At 44.7% G+C, this 15179-nt stretch overlaps 1 protein-coding gene across 3 annotated transcripts in view; it reads left to right on the top strand.

The window, feature by feature from the left end:
* LOC101741752 (zinc finger protein 62 homolog) overlaps positions 1-15179 on the top strand; it is a 54914-nt gene that overhangs the window by 27270 nt on the left and 12465 nt on the right. For 2 of the 3 annotated variants that reach the window (XM_021349510.3, XM_021349495.3), the window contains 7 exons: positions 400-603; positions 916-1004; positions 8098-8241; positions 8706-8813; positions 10504-10704; positions 10994-11102; positions 12555-12662. In XM_021349510.3, coding sequence (XP_021205185.2) covers positions 400-603; positions 916-1004; positions 8098-8241; positions 8706-8813; positions 10504-10704; positions 10994-11102; positions 12555-12662 — 963 coding nt within the window. The remainder of the gene's footprint in view (positions 1-399; positions 604-915; positions 1005-8097; positions 8242-8705; positions 8814-10503; positions 10705-10993; positions 11103-12554; positions 12663-15179) is intronic. The other variant, XM_021349500.3, reaches the window with a different exon arrangement.

Genomic DNA, 15179 nt, shown 5'->3' with positions numbered 1-15179 from the left:
GTTCGAGAGACAACAACGGAGCGTTTTTATAGCAAGGTATCGTGGTAGGACGATGTTGTTTACGACTCTTATCTTGCACGTGTTGTTTTCGTTGAATGCTTGCACGTGTTGTTTGTCGTCCCATCTTTATTAGTCATGAACTAATGGTTTATAAAAACACGCGCCGACTTATATACCTAAGTTATACTCTTTAATTTATTGTTAGTCTGTGGTCAATTTGAGAATAGATTAATATTATTTGTGTATAGGGCAGTCTTGGCGAAAACTGTGATTATAGAAGTTTAAAGAGTCTTTAACAATAGAACCATAATAATTTTCAAACTTATCGTTTCAACTAATTACAGTCGAATTTCGACTACCATGGGACCAAAGTATTTATAAATTGTTCTTCTCCTGCAGTTACCGAACGCAACGCGAGAGGTGGACAATCTGCTAACTGAGAAAATCAAAATCATGGTCCTGACCAAGGAAGCTGTGGATAGGGAGAGAGACGAGAAGAGATCCAGTGAAACGTACATGAATTTGTTATATAAGTGTGACGATTGCGTCATCGGTTGGAATAATGAAAACGTTTACAAGAAACACTTTGAGAGGCACAATAGGGTAAGTAAGTACTTTTCAAGTGAATAAGATTTTTTAAATCATTATAATATCTTTAATGTTCATTAATTTTTCTTCTATGCAATTAGATATAATTTTTTGTTTTTTATCGATCATATCAACAGGCAAAGGGAATTTAATCCATACAGCCGGTTACACCGGGTACATACAAGTTCATGAACTATAAGATTTTGACTGACTGAATGACTGACTGACAATAATAATAATAAATAAATAAATAAATAATAAACAAGAATTCCGCATGACCACGACTGTTCTGCCAAGCGTAACCGGCTATGATGATGATGATTTCAGTCGAACGGGCATTACCTGTGCCAGATCTGCACTCAAGTGTTCAAAGCCCACTCGGAGTACCTGTACCATCAGAAGAACCATCATACCAGGTGAGGACCAAGTAGCGCGTGTTAGAGTATCCTTACAAAAGTACAGTGGCCGGTTTTATAGTTAGAGAGCATTGGCTGGACGAGAACTAGGTCAGCAAATAAATAGACCGCGGCTTACTTGCACTTGAGTATTAAGCAGCAGGCACCGGCTTGGCTCTGCCCATGCCATTGCTGAAGTCCATGGGCGACGGTAACCACTCACCATCAGGTGGGCCGTACGCTCGTCTGCCTACAGAGGCAATAAAAAAAAAATACTTGCATAGGGTGTAGGCTTAGTGGTGGGAGGACCTCTTGTTAAAACATCGATGTTTTTCTTATATCGATTTTAGTCGTCTTGGGTTGTAATATAAAGTCTTTGCAAACACAAAAGTACACAAAGAAAGTTTTTATTTAAGACGAACACAAATATAAAGAAAGAAGGAGAAAGTAGCAAGAAATAGATAGTTCAAGCAACACAAGCAGTACACGAAACAAAAAGCAAAAATTATAAAAGGCGTAGAACAGAAAAGATAATACAGGATGCGCGCTCGCAAGTCAGATTTCGACTGGTGGCGGTGGATCGGTAAAAATGCGACCGATGTACTAGCGAAATATATCGCCGCCGCTATACTGCAGTTATCGCCTGGCTTTGCTTGTGAATTTTATTTTGTTTAGTGTAATTAATGTTTTGTATGATTGTGAGATAAATGAATGTGTTGATATAAAATAAAGTATGTATGTGTTGTTGTGTAGTGTAATTATAATAAAATATTATAAAATAAATAAATACATGTGAGTCACCCACATCGATCATCCCTAGTATACGCGTATAATGCCGGAACCACACTGCGTCATTCGATAATCGTTACGCGGATTATTCACGCCCACACGACGAAGTGTGGAGAGTATATTCGCCAATATTCGCTTTATTCGTAGTGCTATAACCGTGTACTGAACCCTAGGTGGATGACACATTTAGGTACCTATCTACCGCCTTGTCAGCAGTTTCATGAGTTAAGTCATAAATAGTTCGCGTTTCACGCATTCTATTCTCAGCTCTCACGTCGATCGGTTGTTTAAGGGTTGCCCTCCTTCTTTGTAATATAATTATATATCAATAAATTTTATTTTAATCCGATACAATTTCTTTTTTTATATGACTTCGGAGGGGGACCCCATAACAGTACGTATAACACATAAGCACGAAATCACTGGTGGTAGGACCTCTTGTAAGTCCGCGCGGGTAGGTACCACCACCTCGCCTATTTCCGCCGTGAAGCAGTAATACGTTTCGGTTCGAAGAGCGGGGTAGCCGTTGTAACTATACTGAGACCTTAGAACTTATATCTCGAGGTGGGTGGCGCATTTACGTTGTAGATCTCTATGGGCTCCAGTAACCACTTAAGACCAGGTGGGCTGTGAGCTCGTCCATCCACCTAAGCAATAAAAAAAAGAAAGACGAATAGCAAATACGCGTATCCGTCGACTTGTCGGTTTTTTGACGCACTTCAAAGGACACGAATAAGATGAATATGTGCATCGACTGCCCACACTTCGGCGAGTCATTCGCTCGCCTGCGGCGGTCGTGTATCGACGTATCTTATGACTTGTAATCATCCACCGGCGTTTTCTTTTCGGTCTTTTAGTAATATTACGCCGGTAAGTGTAACACCATCTATCGCCGAATAGTCGAACGAATATCGAAGGATCTAGTAGCACCTAGAGCGTTCGAGAAGTTCAACGCCATCTATTATCAGATAGGGGAAACACGATACTAGAAATGTGTGGAATATTCTCGATAATTCTAGGGATGTGATACCGGCAGGTTGCAGAGATGGCACGCAGTCAGTTAGTAATCGGAACTACTCGAAGCGAAACAGCGAACGGATCACCTGAAGCGAAGCGGAAGAAGCGAATTGAGAATTTTAATGTTGTTGTGAAGTGTTTTACGTGTTCTAAGTGCTAATACAGCGTTAACTTGTAATTCGGTAGAATTTTTTATTTATCCCGAACCCCCAGCGCGCAACAGTAACTTTGTACTTGTACAACAAGTACAGGTAAGAAGCATTTAGGAAATAATAAATTGCGGCAACTCTCTCAACACGTCGCATCGCTCCACGCAAACAACACACATATTTGCCTTATTTGGCATAATTCAGCGCACAAGTTCGAAGTGTGGATGGCATGTGGATGGCTAGTTTAACCGGTGGTAGGACCTAGTCCGACTGGCTGGCGACCACCCTCCAACTAGAGTCCGCCGCCAAATAGCCTAGCTGTGTTCCGGCGTGTGGGTTGGAGAGCCAGTTCTATCCCTTCCCTTTCCCCTTCCTTGTTGGGGTTGAGTCTTGGTGACGTCTGGAACTTGCGGAGCAGACGTGCGTGCGAACTCACGGGGCGTGATTGTTTGACGGGGGTATAGGGAGACCCAGTGAAACGGTACCCGCTGCCGCCCGCCGGTCAGTAGGGGACCTGAACCCGGGTGTCTCTACTAAACTCCGCCCCGGGAAGCTGTCCCGCCAACCGGTGTAAAATCCTGCCGTGCGGTCGTCGTGCCGGAGTCGGAGACCGGAGTGGATCCCGGCGATCGCACGCAGAGTGGACTGGGGGCCCTTCCATGCCCTGCATCAGTCTCTCACGCAACCCGTGGTCGAGCACGTACTATGTTCCGCGCTTCATTCAGGTGTTGCCTCGATCTCACCTCCAACATCCTACCTCTCCTAATCCTACTCTCCGAAAACATAAACATCATGAAGACGACAAAAAAAAAGAAGGGGGAAAGAAGGAAAGAAAAGAAAAGGGTTTCACAGGCGGTCCCCCATTCCACATTTAATGTGGATTTCAGCAATGTCAGGGGCCTACATAGCAACCTTGACGCCGTACACCACCACCTTGAGACGGCGCAGCCTGCCCTGCTTTTTTTAACGGAGACGCAGATATCTGCTCCGGATGATACCTCATACCTTGAATACCCCGGCTACGTATTGGAGCACAACTTCCTGCGTAAAGCCGGGGTGTGCGTATTCGTCCGGGCTGATATCTGTTGTCGCCGTCTTCGGGGCCTCGAACAACGGGACCTGTCCCTCTTGTGGCTGCGCGTAGATCACGGGGGCCGTAGCCGAATCTACGCGTGCCTGTACAGGTCCCACAGCAGTGATGCAGGTTCAGCTCTGTTTGAGCATGTGCAAGAGGGGACTAACCGCGTGCTTGAGCAGTACCCATCTGCGGAGGTAGTGGTTCTTGGAGACTTTAATGCTCACCACCAAGAGTGGTTGGGATCCAGAACCACTGACCTCCCGGGTCGGACTGCCTACGATTTCGCCTTGGCCTACGGCTTCTCCCAGCTGGTGACACAGCCCACCCGTGTCCCTGATATCGAGGGGCACGAGCCTTCTTTGTTGGACCTTCTGCTGACCACAGATCCGGCCGGATACAGTGTGGTGGTCGACGCTCCGCTTGGATCGTCTGATCACTGCCTTATTCGTGCTGCCGTACCACTCTCTCGTCCTGATCGTCGAACGACGACCAGGTATCGAAGAGTTTGGCGGTATATGTCAGCAGACTGGGATGGATTGCGTGAATTTTACGCATCCTACCCATGGGGGCGGTTCTGCTTTTCCTCTGCTGATCCTGACGTCTGTGCGGACCGTCTTAAAGACGTGGTGCTCCAGGGGATGGAATTGTTTATTCCCTCCTCTGAAGTGCCCGTTGGGGGTCGCAGCAGACCCTGGTATAACAATGCCAGCAGGGATGCTGCACACCTCAAGCGGTCCGCATACGTGGCATGGGATAATGCCAGGAGACGTCGGGATCCTAACATCTCAGGGGAAAGGCGGAAATATAACGCCGCTTCCAGGTCCTACAAGAAGGTAATTGCCAAGGCGAAGTCGGAGCACGTCGCTAGAGTTGGCGAGCGATTGAAGAGCTATCCCTCCGGGAGCCGTGCTTTTTGGTCGCTCGCCAAAGCTGCAGAAGGAAACTTCTGCAGGTCTAGTCTCCCACCACTGCGCAAGTCCGATGACAATCTGGCCCACAGCGCGAAAGAGAAGGCTGACCTTCTGGTCAAACTCTTCGCCTCGAACTCGACTGTGGACGACGGGGGTGCCACACCACCGAACATCCCCCGGTGTGATAGCTCCCTGCCGGAAATCTGCTTCACACAGTGTGCAGTCAGGCGGGAGCTCAGACTCCTGGACGTCCATAAGTCGAGTGGGCCAGACGGCATCCCCGCAGTGGTTTTGAAAACGTGCGCCCCTGAGCTGACACCTGCGCTAACGCGTTTGTATCGCCTCTCTTATTGCACTAACAGGGTTCCGTCTTCATGGAAGACCGCCCACGTCCACCCTATCCCCAAGAAGGGTGACCGGTCGGACCCATCGAGCTACAGGCCTATCGCGATAACTTCCTTGCTTTCCAAGGTGATGGAGCGAATTATAAATACACAACTCTTGAAGTATCTTGAAGATCGCCAGCTGATCAGTGCCCGACAGTACGGTTTCCGTCACGGTCGCTCAGCTGGCGATCTTCTTGTATACCTTACTCACAGGTGGGCTGAAGCCTTGGAGAGCAAGGGCGAGGCTCTTGCTGTGAGCCTTGATATCGCGAAGGCCTTCGACAGGGTCTGGCATAGGGCACTTCTATCGAAGTTACCATCTTACGGAATCCCCGAGGGTCTCTGCAAGTGGATCGCTAGCTTTTTGGATGGGCGGAGCATCACGGTCGTTGTAGACGGTGACTGTTCTGATACCATGACCATTAACGCTGGCGTTCCACAAGGTTCGGTGCTCTCCCCCACGCTTTTCATCCTGTATATCAATGACATGCTGTCTATTGATGGCATGCATTGCTATGCAGATGATAGCACGGGGGATGCGCGATATATCGGCCATCAGAGTCTCTCTCGGAGCGTGGTGCAAGAGAGACGATCAAAACTTGTGTCTGAAGTGGAGAACTCTCTGGGGCGAGTCTCCAAATGGGGTGAATCGAACTTAGTTCAATTCAACCCGTTGAAGACACAGGTTTGCGCGTTCACTGCGAAGAAGGACCCCTTTGTCATGGCGCCGCAATTCCAAGGAGTATCCCTGCAACCTTCCGAGAGTATCGGGATACTTGGGGTCGACATTTCGAGCGATGTCCAGGAGTCATTTGGAAGGCAAAGCCAAGGTGGCGTCCAAAATGCTGGGAGTCCTCAACAGAGCGAAGCGGTACTTCACGCCTGGACAAAGACTTTTGCTTTATAAAGCACAAGTCCGGCCTCGCGTGGAGTACTGCTCCCATCTCTGGGCCGGGGCTCCCAAATACCAGCTTCTTCCATTTGACTCCATACAGAGGAGGGCCGTTCGGATTGTCGATAATCCCATTCTCTCGGATCGTTTGGAGCCTCTGGGTCTGCGGAGGGACTTCGGTTCCCTCTGTATTTTGTACCGTATGTTCCATGGGGAGTGCTCTGAGGAATTGTTCGAGATGATACCAGCATCTCGTTTTTACCATCGCACCGCCCGCCACCGGAGTAGAGTTCATCCATACTACCTGGAGCCACTGCGGTCATCCACAGTGCGTTTCCAGAGATCTTTTTTGCCACGTACCATCCGGCTATGGAATGAGCTCCCCTCCACGGTGTTTCCCGAGCGCTATGACATGTCCTTCTTCAAACGAGGCTTATGGAGAGTATTAAGCGGTAGGCAGCGGCTTGGCTCTGCCCCTGGCATTGCTGAAGTCCATGAGCGACGGTAACCACTCACCATCAGGTGGGCCGTATGCCCGTCTGCCTACAAAGGCAATAAAAAAAATAAAAAAAAAAAAAAAATGTTTTTTGTATGCGCGCATAACAAAAAAAATTTCGAATACGGCATAGTCACATAAAGAATAGCGCATAACGCAGTGTGGTTCCGGCATAGCATATCGTACGTACCTGACCGTGTGCTGTGCGCATTAGACGCTTTTTCGCGTTGTAGTAGGCCTCGCGTTGTAATAGGTCTCACGTTGTAGGTCTCGCGTTGTAGTAGGTCTCGCGTTGTAGCGGGCCTCGCGTTGTAGTGGGTCTCGCGTTGTAATGGGAACGCGTTGTAGTGGGCCTCGCGTTATAGTAGGTATCGCGTTGTAGTGGGCCTCGCGTTGTAGTGGGCCTTGCGTTGTAGTGGGCCTCGCGTTGTAGTAGATCTCACTTAGGCCGACTTAACCTAATAGGTGTGTGGCTCTAATAAATAATTAAAAAAAACGTCCGTGGTCAAATTGAGAATACCTAGATTAATATTATTTGTCTATAGTATAGACTTGGTGAAACCTGTGATTATAAAAGTGTGGTTGAGAATAGAACAATAATAAAGTTCAAACTTAAAATTTAAATTAATTATGGTTGAATTTCAACTACTGGGGGACCACTAGTTATCTTAATTGTATATTAGAATCACTGCACTAGTACAATAGTGAGTACTAAATATATATTTTTTTTATTATAATTTAATTACAATTTTCGTATTTATATTAGCGTTTGAAAATTGTTATACCGTTTATTTTCTAACTAGCTTTTGTCCGCGACTTTGTCCGCGTGAAATAGTTACTTTGGCATAACGCTAAATTTTACCCGCGACTTCATTTACGTAGAAAGTGAAAATATTTTTGAATAATAGAACCTTTGATGATGGGACGATCCTGACTAAAATAAATATCTTATTTTTAAAACGTTTTATTAGCATTATTTACGCTCCATCATGTTAGTACAGCTAAATGAAACGATGGTTTCATAAAAAATGCATTCGACACTTTACTAAAAAAAAACCAGCAATGAAACACAAAATCAAAAACAGCTGATGCTCGGGTCAACGACCGCCCGGGCGCGGCGCGGTGCGGCGCAGACTCGCGCGATCGCTCAAATACTTATTTACAACATTTGTCTAAATAACTCAATCATCAAAGGCGTCATTAGTATTATCGTCTGTCTTCGTTTTCGGAAGCGGCCTCCTAACACCCAGTGTATACAAAATGTTATAAGTTTCATATACAAAGGTCGCTATGCATGCACAACTTTAGCATATCGGTGACGCGAACCCGTATGATTTCCCCCTACCCCAAATAGCTATCAAATTTGGAAAAGGTGACGCCGTTATCAAACTGGCAGGTACATATGCGTGGTGTGCGGGAAACGTTATCGGGGCTTGGAGTCTTGTGTTGTCCACTACAACACCGAACACGGGTCGGATCGCACCTCGATACCGACTAAGGAGTACTGCTGCGCCAACACCGAGTGCTACTTCACAACGAGGTGAGTCTGGAGGGGGTGTTTGAAGATGTGAATATACTGGACTAAATCGATACTGCTTATAGCGCCCCTGAACGCTGCACCGAAGATTATTGCTTCGAATCCCGAGCAAGTCTGCTCTTTAGATGTTTAACTCTTTAACTACCATGTAGATCACCGGTGCCCTACGCGGCGCACTGAAGTAATTATGTCGAGTTACTGTTATTAAGCGTCTGGATTGCCTAAATTTACCTTCTTTTGTTTGTTAATGTACATGCTTGAGTATTTTAGGTCTCTTAGAAATATATTCATTCTCGGTATCGTTCGGATCCGTTTTCCTATAGTCTACTAGATATTCCGGCGCCTTAGTAACATAAATCGAAATAATTACTTCAGTGCGCCGCGCAGGGCACCGGTGACCTACACGGCAACGTTTTAACCGTTTATCTTTTTCGTTTTCGGGTTTTTAAGCTAAATGTTTGCTTCAGTAAAAAAAGCGCATACACCAAGCACGTGGCGAGTCACAAGCCCAAGCCAGAATGCGGGATCTGCTACAAGCAATTCGCCAACAATCACACTCTGACATTGCACATAAGGTAAGTTTTACAGGAGTAGCGTTATTAATAGTAAGCGATGGAGTGCTTCGGTTGAGGGGATGCGTCATTTTTTTTTGACGTGACAACGTCTTATAATTCGATGGAGCCGGTTGCACGCACGAAAAAACATGACTCATTGAGGCGTTCCATTTAAGGCTTGAAGTGCAAGCGAGAGCGCGCAACGAGCGACAAAGAGGCACAATCGGCCTCCGCGTTCGGCAGCGTTCGACATCTGTCTCTCTCCTACTTGAGTGAGCGATGCATCCGCGTGGACAGCTACTATACAATAATACATTTAAATGTTTTCGTCAAGTATGAAGTTTAGTGAAAAGTGAATGTGGTGTCAATTGTCCATACAAAATATCTATCAAACAAACAAAATTAAAATTTTCTTTTGAAAAATGAAACCATTCCAATTTTTCTTATGACGTTGTCACGTTCAACTATCGTCAGTAAACCGACTTTACAGACAACTGATTTTTTTATGATTGAAAGATTACTGGTGGCCCGGAGGCCTTTCCAGTTTCCCCAGGGCAGGCGGGCTAGCAAGGCTCAGCCAGGAGGGGTGGGATTTGCTAACAACTGCCCAAGCGCCTCCGAAGGAGACCTAACAACTCAAGGGCAATTACTTCGCGAATGAATCTAACGATGCGTCATGAAAATCCTATCGTCGTGGCCGGTGCTAAATTCGATCACGGCTGACAGGTAGGAGTCAGTCATCTTTGACGGTCTAGACACGTCTTTACCACCCAATCCAGTAGTGAAACTGTAAGACTTCTGCTCTAGCCTAGAAACGTCTTTACCACTCGATCCATTAGCGAAACTGTTAGACGTCTGCTCTGGCCTAGACACGTCTGCACCACCCGATCCATTAACGAAACTGTTAGACGTCTGGTCTAGCTCTAGAACTAAGACCAGGCACAGGATCCAGATAACAGTACTCGTCGAACTCGTCCATGAGTTGGACGTGAAATTTAACCCATAACATTAGCCCATTGAGTTTCTCGCTGGATAGTCACAGCGGGTCGCGATTCCGATACGTTAGCAGATGCATTCGTGAAGAAGCTTTTTTTTATTGCTTAGATAGATGGACGAGGTTATTGGAGCCCATAGACATCTACAACGTTAATGCGCTGCCCACCTGGAGATATAAGTTCTAAGGTCTCAAGTATAGTTACAACGGCTGCCCCACCCTTCAAGCCGAAAAGCATTACTGCTTCACAGCAGAAATAGGCAGGGTGGTGGTACCTACCCGTGCGGACTCACAAGTGGTCCTACCACCAGTACTTACCCAAATTATTATTTTGCGGGTTTGTTTTGCGGGTATTTTTATTACACGATGTTATTCCTTCACCGTGGAGTTCAATCGTGAACATTTGTTGAATACGTATATTTAATTCGAAAAATTGGTACCCGCCTGCGGGATTCGAACACCGGTGCATCGCTACATACGAATGCATCGGACGTTTTATCCTTTAGGCCACGACGACTTCAATAGCTGTCCTCGAGTTGTCAGATCTTCTACGGAGGCACTCGGGCAATTGTTAGTTCATTCCCCCCCGCCCCTTCCGGCGAAACTGAAGGGCCTTCCGATTCTCAGTAATCTTTCTATCCAAACAAGGCTGCAGTAATTTACCAAAGTGAATTTCCGTTCGATTTTCACTCGTTAATGCACCCAATGTAACTTTAGGAAGGTTCACGACAAGAAAAATCGCACGTTCAAATGTCAGCTCTGCGGGAATGAGTATAAGAGTCGGGGGGGCTTGAAGCACCACACGTCATCGACTCATGATGTCATCAAGTACTACTGCCCGCAGTGCGGGAAGGAGTTCAACTCTAAATACACCCTCCGCAACCACGCCAAGCACTTGCACCAGGACACCGAGAAGAGGTTCGTCGCAAACTTAGTTGTAGAGCTTAAAAGACTGCGTTGGGTTCGTAATGGCAATGTCAAGAGGATTATCGTGAGGTGCCGCCCTTTCGAATTAGCGTACCGACGCTGTCTTCCGAAAAACAAACCAAAAACTTTTTTAGTACAGAAATACGCTGGAATCCGGAGGATTCGTAAAGGATACTGTTGGATACTACTACTAATATGCCTATCTATGGGCTCCGGTAACCGCTTGACTCCAGGTGGCTCGTGAGCTCGTCCAATCACCACTAAAAAAGCACGCTTCTAGATTCACCTGCCACGACTGCGGCGACAGGTTCATGCTGAAGAGCTACCTCAGGACGCACATCGAGATGCAGCATTTGCATATTGAGCACGGGTGCCGGGAGTGCTTGAAGGTAAGGCCTCGGAAGGCGGTACAGAGCTGATGCTTAACGGCACTATGAGGGTAGAGGTGAGGAGAACCGTCTCTGTGTGCAAAAAAGTGTCCGTTAAAATCTGCTAAATAAGGGTGGCGCTACAGTAGCAACCGGGTAAATTTAAAAAAAGGCGGTGAAAGTTATTAGAATAAGATAGAAAAATAAAAAAGGACGAAAGAACTGTAAGTACTAGAAACTCTTAAAGAGTATTTTATTTAAAGCTTTTTTTACCACTTTTTACCACAACAATAATTTTAGGTTATATTGACGAAATTAGTTTGGACTACGTAAAGATGTGAGGTCTTGTACACTGTTACTAACTACTCTAGTCATTAAATATATTAAGTTTCCTAACTCAGCATACTTCAATCAGCTAACAACTGCTCAATTCATATCATACCTTGTGCCTATGCTAGCGCCATTTTGGAGGAATTTTGAATTGTTATTTAGTGCTGAAAGTAGGACACTTTTTCAAGTTTTCTCTCATAATGTAGGGTAGAGGTACGGATAACCTACATAAACGGCACGATAAAGTAATGTCACTTTTAAACGCGATATGTCTATTGTATTTTGAACGCCTATTGGCTCGACCTACATCTTTTTTTTTTTTTTTATTGCTTAGATGGGTGAACGAGCTCACAGCCCACCTGGTATTAAGTGGTTACTGGAGCCCATAGACAACTACAACGTAAATGCGCCACCCACCTTGAGATATAAGTTCTAAGGTCTCAGTAAAGTTACAACGGCTACCCCACCCTTCAAACCGAAACGCATTACTGCTTCACGGCAGAAATAGGCAGGGCGGTGGTACCTACCCGTGCGGACTCACAATAGGTCCTACCACCAGTGATTACGCAAATTATAATTTTGCGGGTTTGATTTTTATTACACGATGTTATTCCTTCACCGTGGAAGTCAATCGTGAACATTTGTTAAGTACGTATTTCATTCGAAAAATTGGTACCCGCCTGCGGGATTCGAACACCGGTGCATCGCAACAACGAATGCACCGGACGTCTTATCCTTTAGGCCACGACGACTTTTCTCGATAAAGAAATAAAAATAGAATTAATTATTAATTCGGTTTGCTGTTTAAGAGCTTCTTTTTGTTTTTAAAGTATATTAATATATAGTATTATATTATTATTTGTATACGATGAATTATTAGATTAATTAATGATGAAAATAAACGATAGTCAGTTAAAAAAAACCTAGTAGCGGGTCTATAGTATGCCCCAATAGAAATAGTATGCGTGTAAACTTCGTTTTCTCGCAAATCGATATCGACTACCGGAGAGAGGGTCACTAGCAAAACCACGTGAGATCCGAAGTTGCGATCGTTTTTAGAGATGTGACGTTTAATATTTGACAGCTGTCAAGTTTGACGTCTGTCATTGTCATTCAAGCGACATGCGTGACGCTCTTTTTTAGATATTCAGGACGGAAACGCTACTGAAGAAGCACGTGAAGCGATCGCACGGGAACGTTTCGGTCGTCAGAGAGAGGATCCTTTGTCATCAGTGCGGCAAGGAGTACAGGGTAAATTATGAAACGTCAAATTGATCCTTAATAATGGAGGCATAAGATTGTACACCCCAACGAGTAATCGAATGATATTTCTATAAATCGATTTATGTATAGCAGATATCCACTTCGTCTCGCTGTCTATGGAGTGTAGATGTAAGGAGCGATATCTTGTATAGGGGACAATTTGAAAAAGTGTCCACATATAATACAATGAGTTATTGTTGGAAGACTCACCGAAATAGCGCTAGTGTAGAAAGTAGTGGAAATAATATGAATATAGCAGTTTTTGGTCATTTATAGCTATGTTTTTAAAACCTTTCCTCTTGCTACTGTGGCGCCACCTTAATTGGTTCCCTCTCAGCGGACACTTTCATACACTGAGATGGTGCTCCTTACTTCTACTCTCCATATCGCTGTGGCTACATGAGATCAACGCCTGGTCTCAAACAGTCCATAGATATCGCAACTTCAGTGCAATCAACCTTGAAATGTAAATTGGATAAAGCGCGACTGGCTTCGCTTCCTATTATAACAGAATACAAGAAGAAAATATAACTTGGCTTAAAAGTCTAGTTATCGGGACGTAGCATCTTTAAAAAGAAAATAGTTTTCTATTTTACTGAACTTATCTTTCCTCTTAGTGTATGCATTGGTTTCTCGCCGGATCTTCTCAGTGGGTCGCGATTCGGTAGTAGATTCCGGTAAGCACCGCTTTTGCTAGGGTTTGTGTTAGCAAATTCTCTCAGGTTGAGCCCGTGCCCAGAATAAGCCCCCTAGGCTACCAGCGATTAGGTAGAGGAAAAAATTGAATACCTCACTCGATTCTCTTTATATTTTAGCATAAGAAGTCGCTGATTGAACATTTGCGAACTCACACCGGCGAAAGACCATTGAGCTGTAAGGAATGCGGCGTTACCTTTGCACATGCGGCGTCGCTATACACCCACAATCGCATGGTGCACAAGCGCCCTAAATTGAAAAAATAAAAAAATACAATAACAAAATGAAGTTTTTTTAATTATTTTTATAAGTCAACTAAAAGATATCGCTCCACACAGCCATTACAAATTCTTAGAGAATAACAAAAGAAAAAAAGGATAATGCAAATTAGGCTGTAGAAACCGGTCGACGGTGTATCGCGTCCCGACCCGGCAGGCTGGTTCTGGTCCAGCGGGGTATTCCGGGACACCAGCGGCACCGTCTGGGCGGCCCGACGGGCTGCCGTACCGAGACGGCCGACGTTTCAGAGCCTTCGATTCGCCTCGAAGGCTCCGTCGGCTGGGCGTCCTTGGGGTGAGCCGCGCCGTCTGGTTGTAGTGTTGACCGCGGTAGCCCCCCTACCTCATCCGGGTTCTGACCTCGGAGGGGATCGGACGTCGGGTGTAAGAGTGCAGGGGAGTCGTTTAGTGGGTGGGTCCTAAAATCCTTGGGCCCGCGGTCTGCTCACAACACCATGCAGATCGTTGAGTCTCACATACCCCGCGCGCCCCTTTTGCGCGGGGACCTCGTAGGAGGTTCGGCCCTCTACCCGAAAAAAAAAAAAAAAAAAAAAAAAAAAAAAAAAAAAAAAAAAAAAATTAGGCTGTAGAAACTCAAATAATACTTTGAACGAACTTATTCCGATCTGCGGCTTAGAATCCAGGGAATTCCAAAAGAATACGATTTTTGTTGGTGGTAAGGCGTCTTGTGAGCTCGCATGGGTTCTACCACTCTTGCCTATTTCTGTAGCAAACCGGTGGTGATGCCGTTGTATTATAAAGCTAAGACTGTATGAGCTTCATTCGTTCACACGTTTAAAAGTCTTCTCCTCCTGTATCTCCTGTTACTATGACAATTGCCTTCTCTTAATACCAATGTTTTCAACGTTGAGTTAAAAAAATATTTAATAGTTTTCCTACCAGTAAATCAGATGTAAATACTATGTAAAAATTAAAATGAGGTGGACTCATCAAAAATTGTAATCAATTGGAATGAAGGTCAATAAAATAAGTTGAGATAACTAATTAATAGAGCACTGATAATTTATCGCCAAAAAAATTTGCATGTTTCATAGTACAGGCTACGTTCCATTTGTCACACGAAACCACGAATCAAACAAAAAAATAATAATTTGACAATGACACCTGTGCTCCTTTCACTATCAATGACAAGTGAATGACAAAATAGAAAAAAAAGTTTAAAACATCTAAAAATTTATGATTTATTTTAATATTACAAATAAAATGACTCATTTTATAGCTTTAAACCCTCCGCAATACATTAGCGAAGCGGATACATCTAATTTAATGCTTGAAGGAGATTTTTGTGTGTGTTGTCTGTCACAAAACGTAAATTTTGTACATTTGAACAGATGTAAACACGTCCATTTTCTCAATTATTTTTTTAAATATAAGGTGAATAGTAAAGTTGACACATTTCATTGTCTCAATAAACATAATTAAGCGTTTATATCAGTCAATTATAGGAATATTTGAGAATAAAAAAGGCATTTAGCCTCAAAGATCCTCTGTAAACATAGAAAAAAAAAAC

Source organism: Bombyx mori, chromosome 11, assembly GCF_030269925.1.
Source record: "Bombyx mori chromosome 11, ASM3026992v2".
Taxonomy (NCBI): domain Eukaryota; kingdom Metazoa; phylum Arthropoda; class Insecta; order Lepidoptera; family Bombycidae; genus Bombyx; species Bombyx mori.
This window is presented reverse-complemented; position numbering and strand designations above follow the sequence as displayed.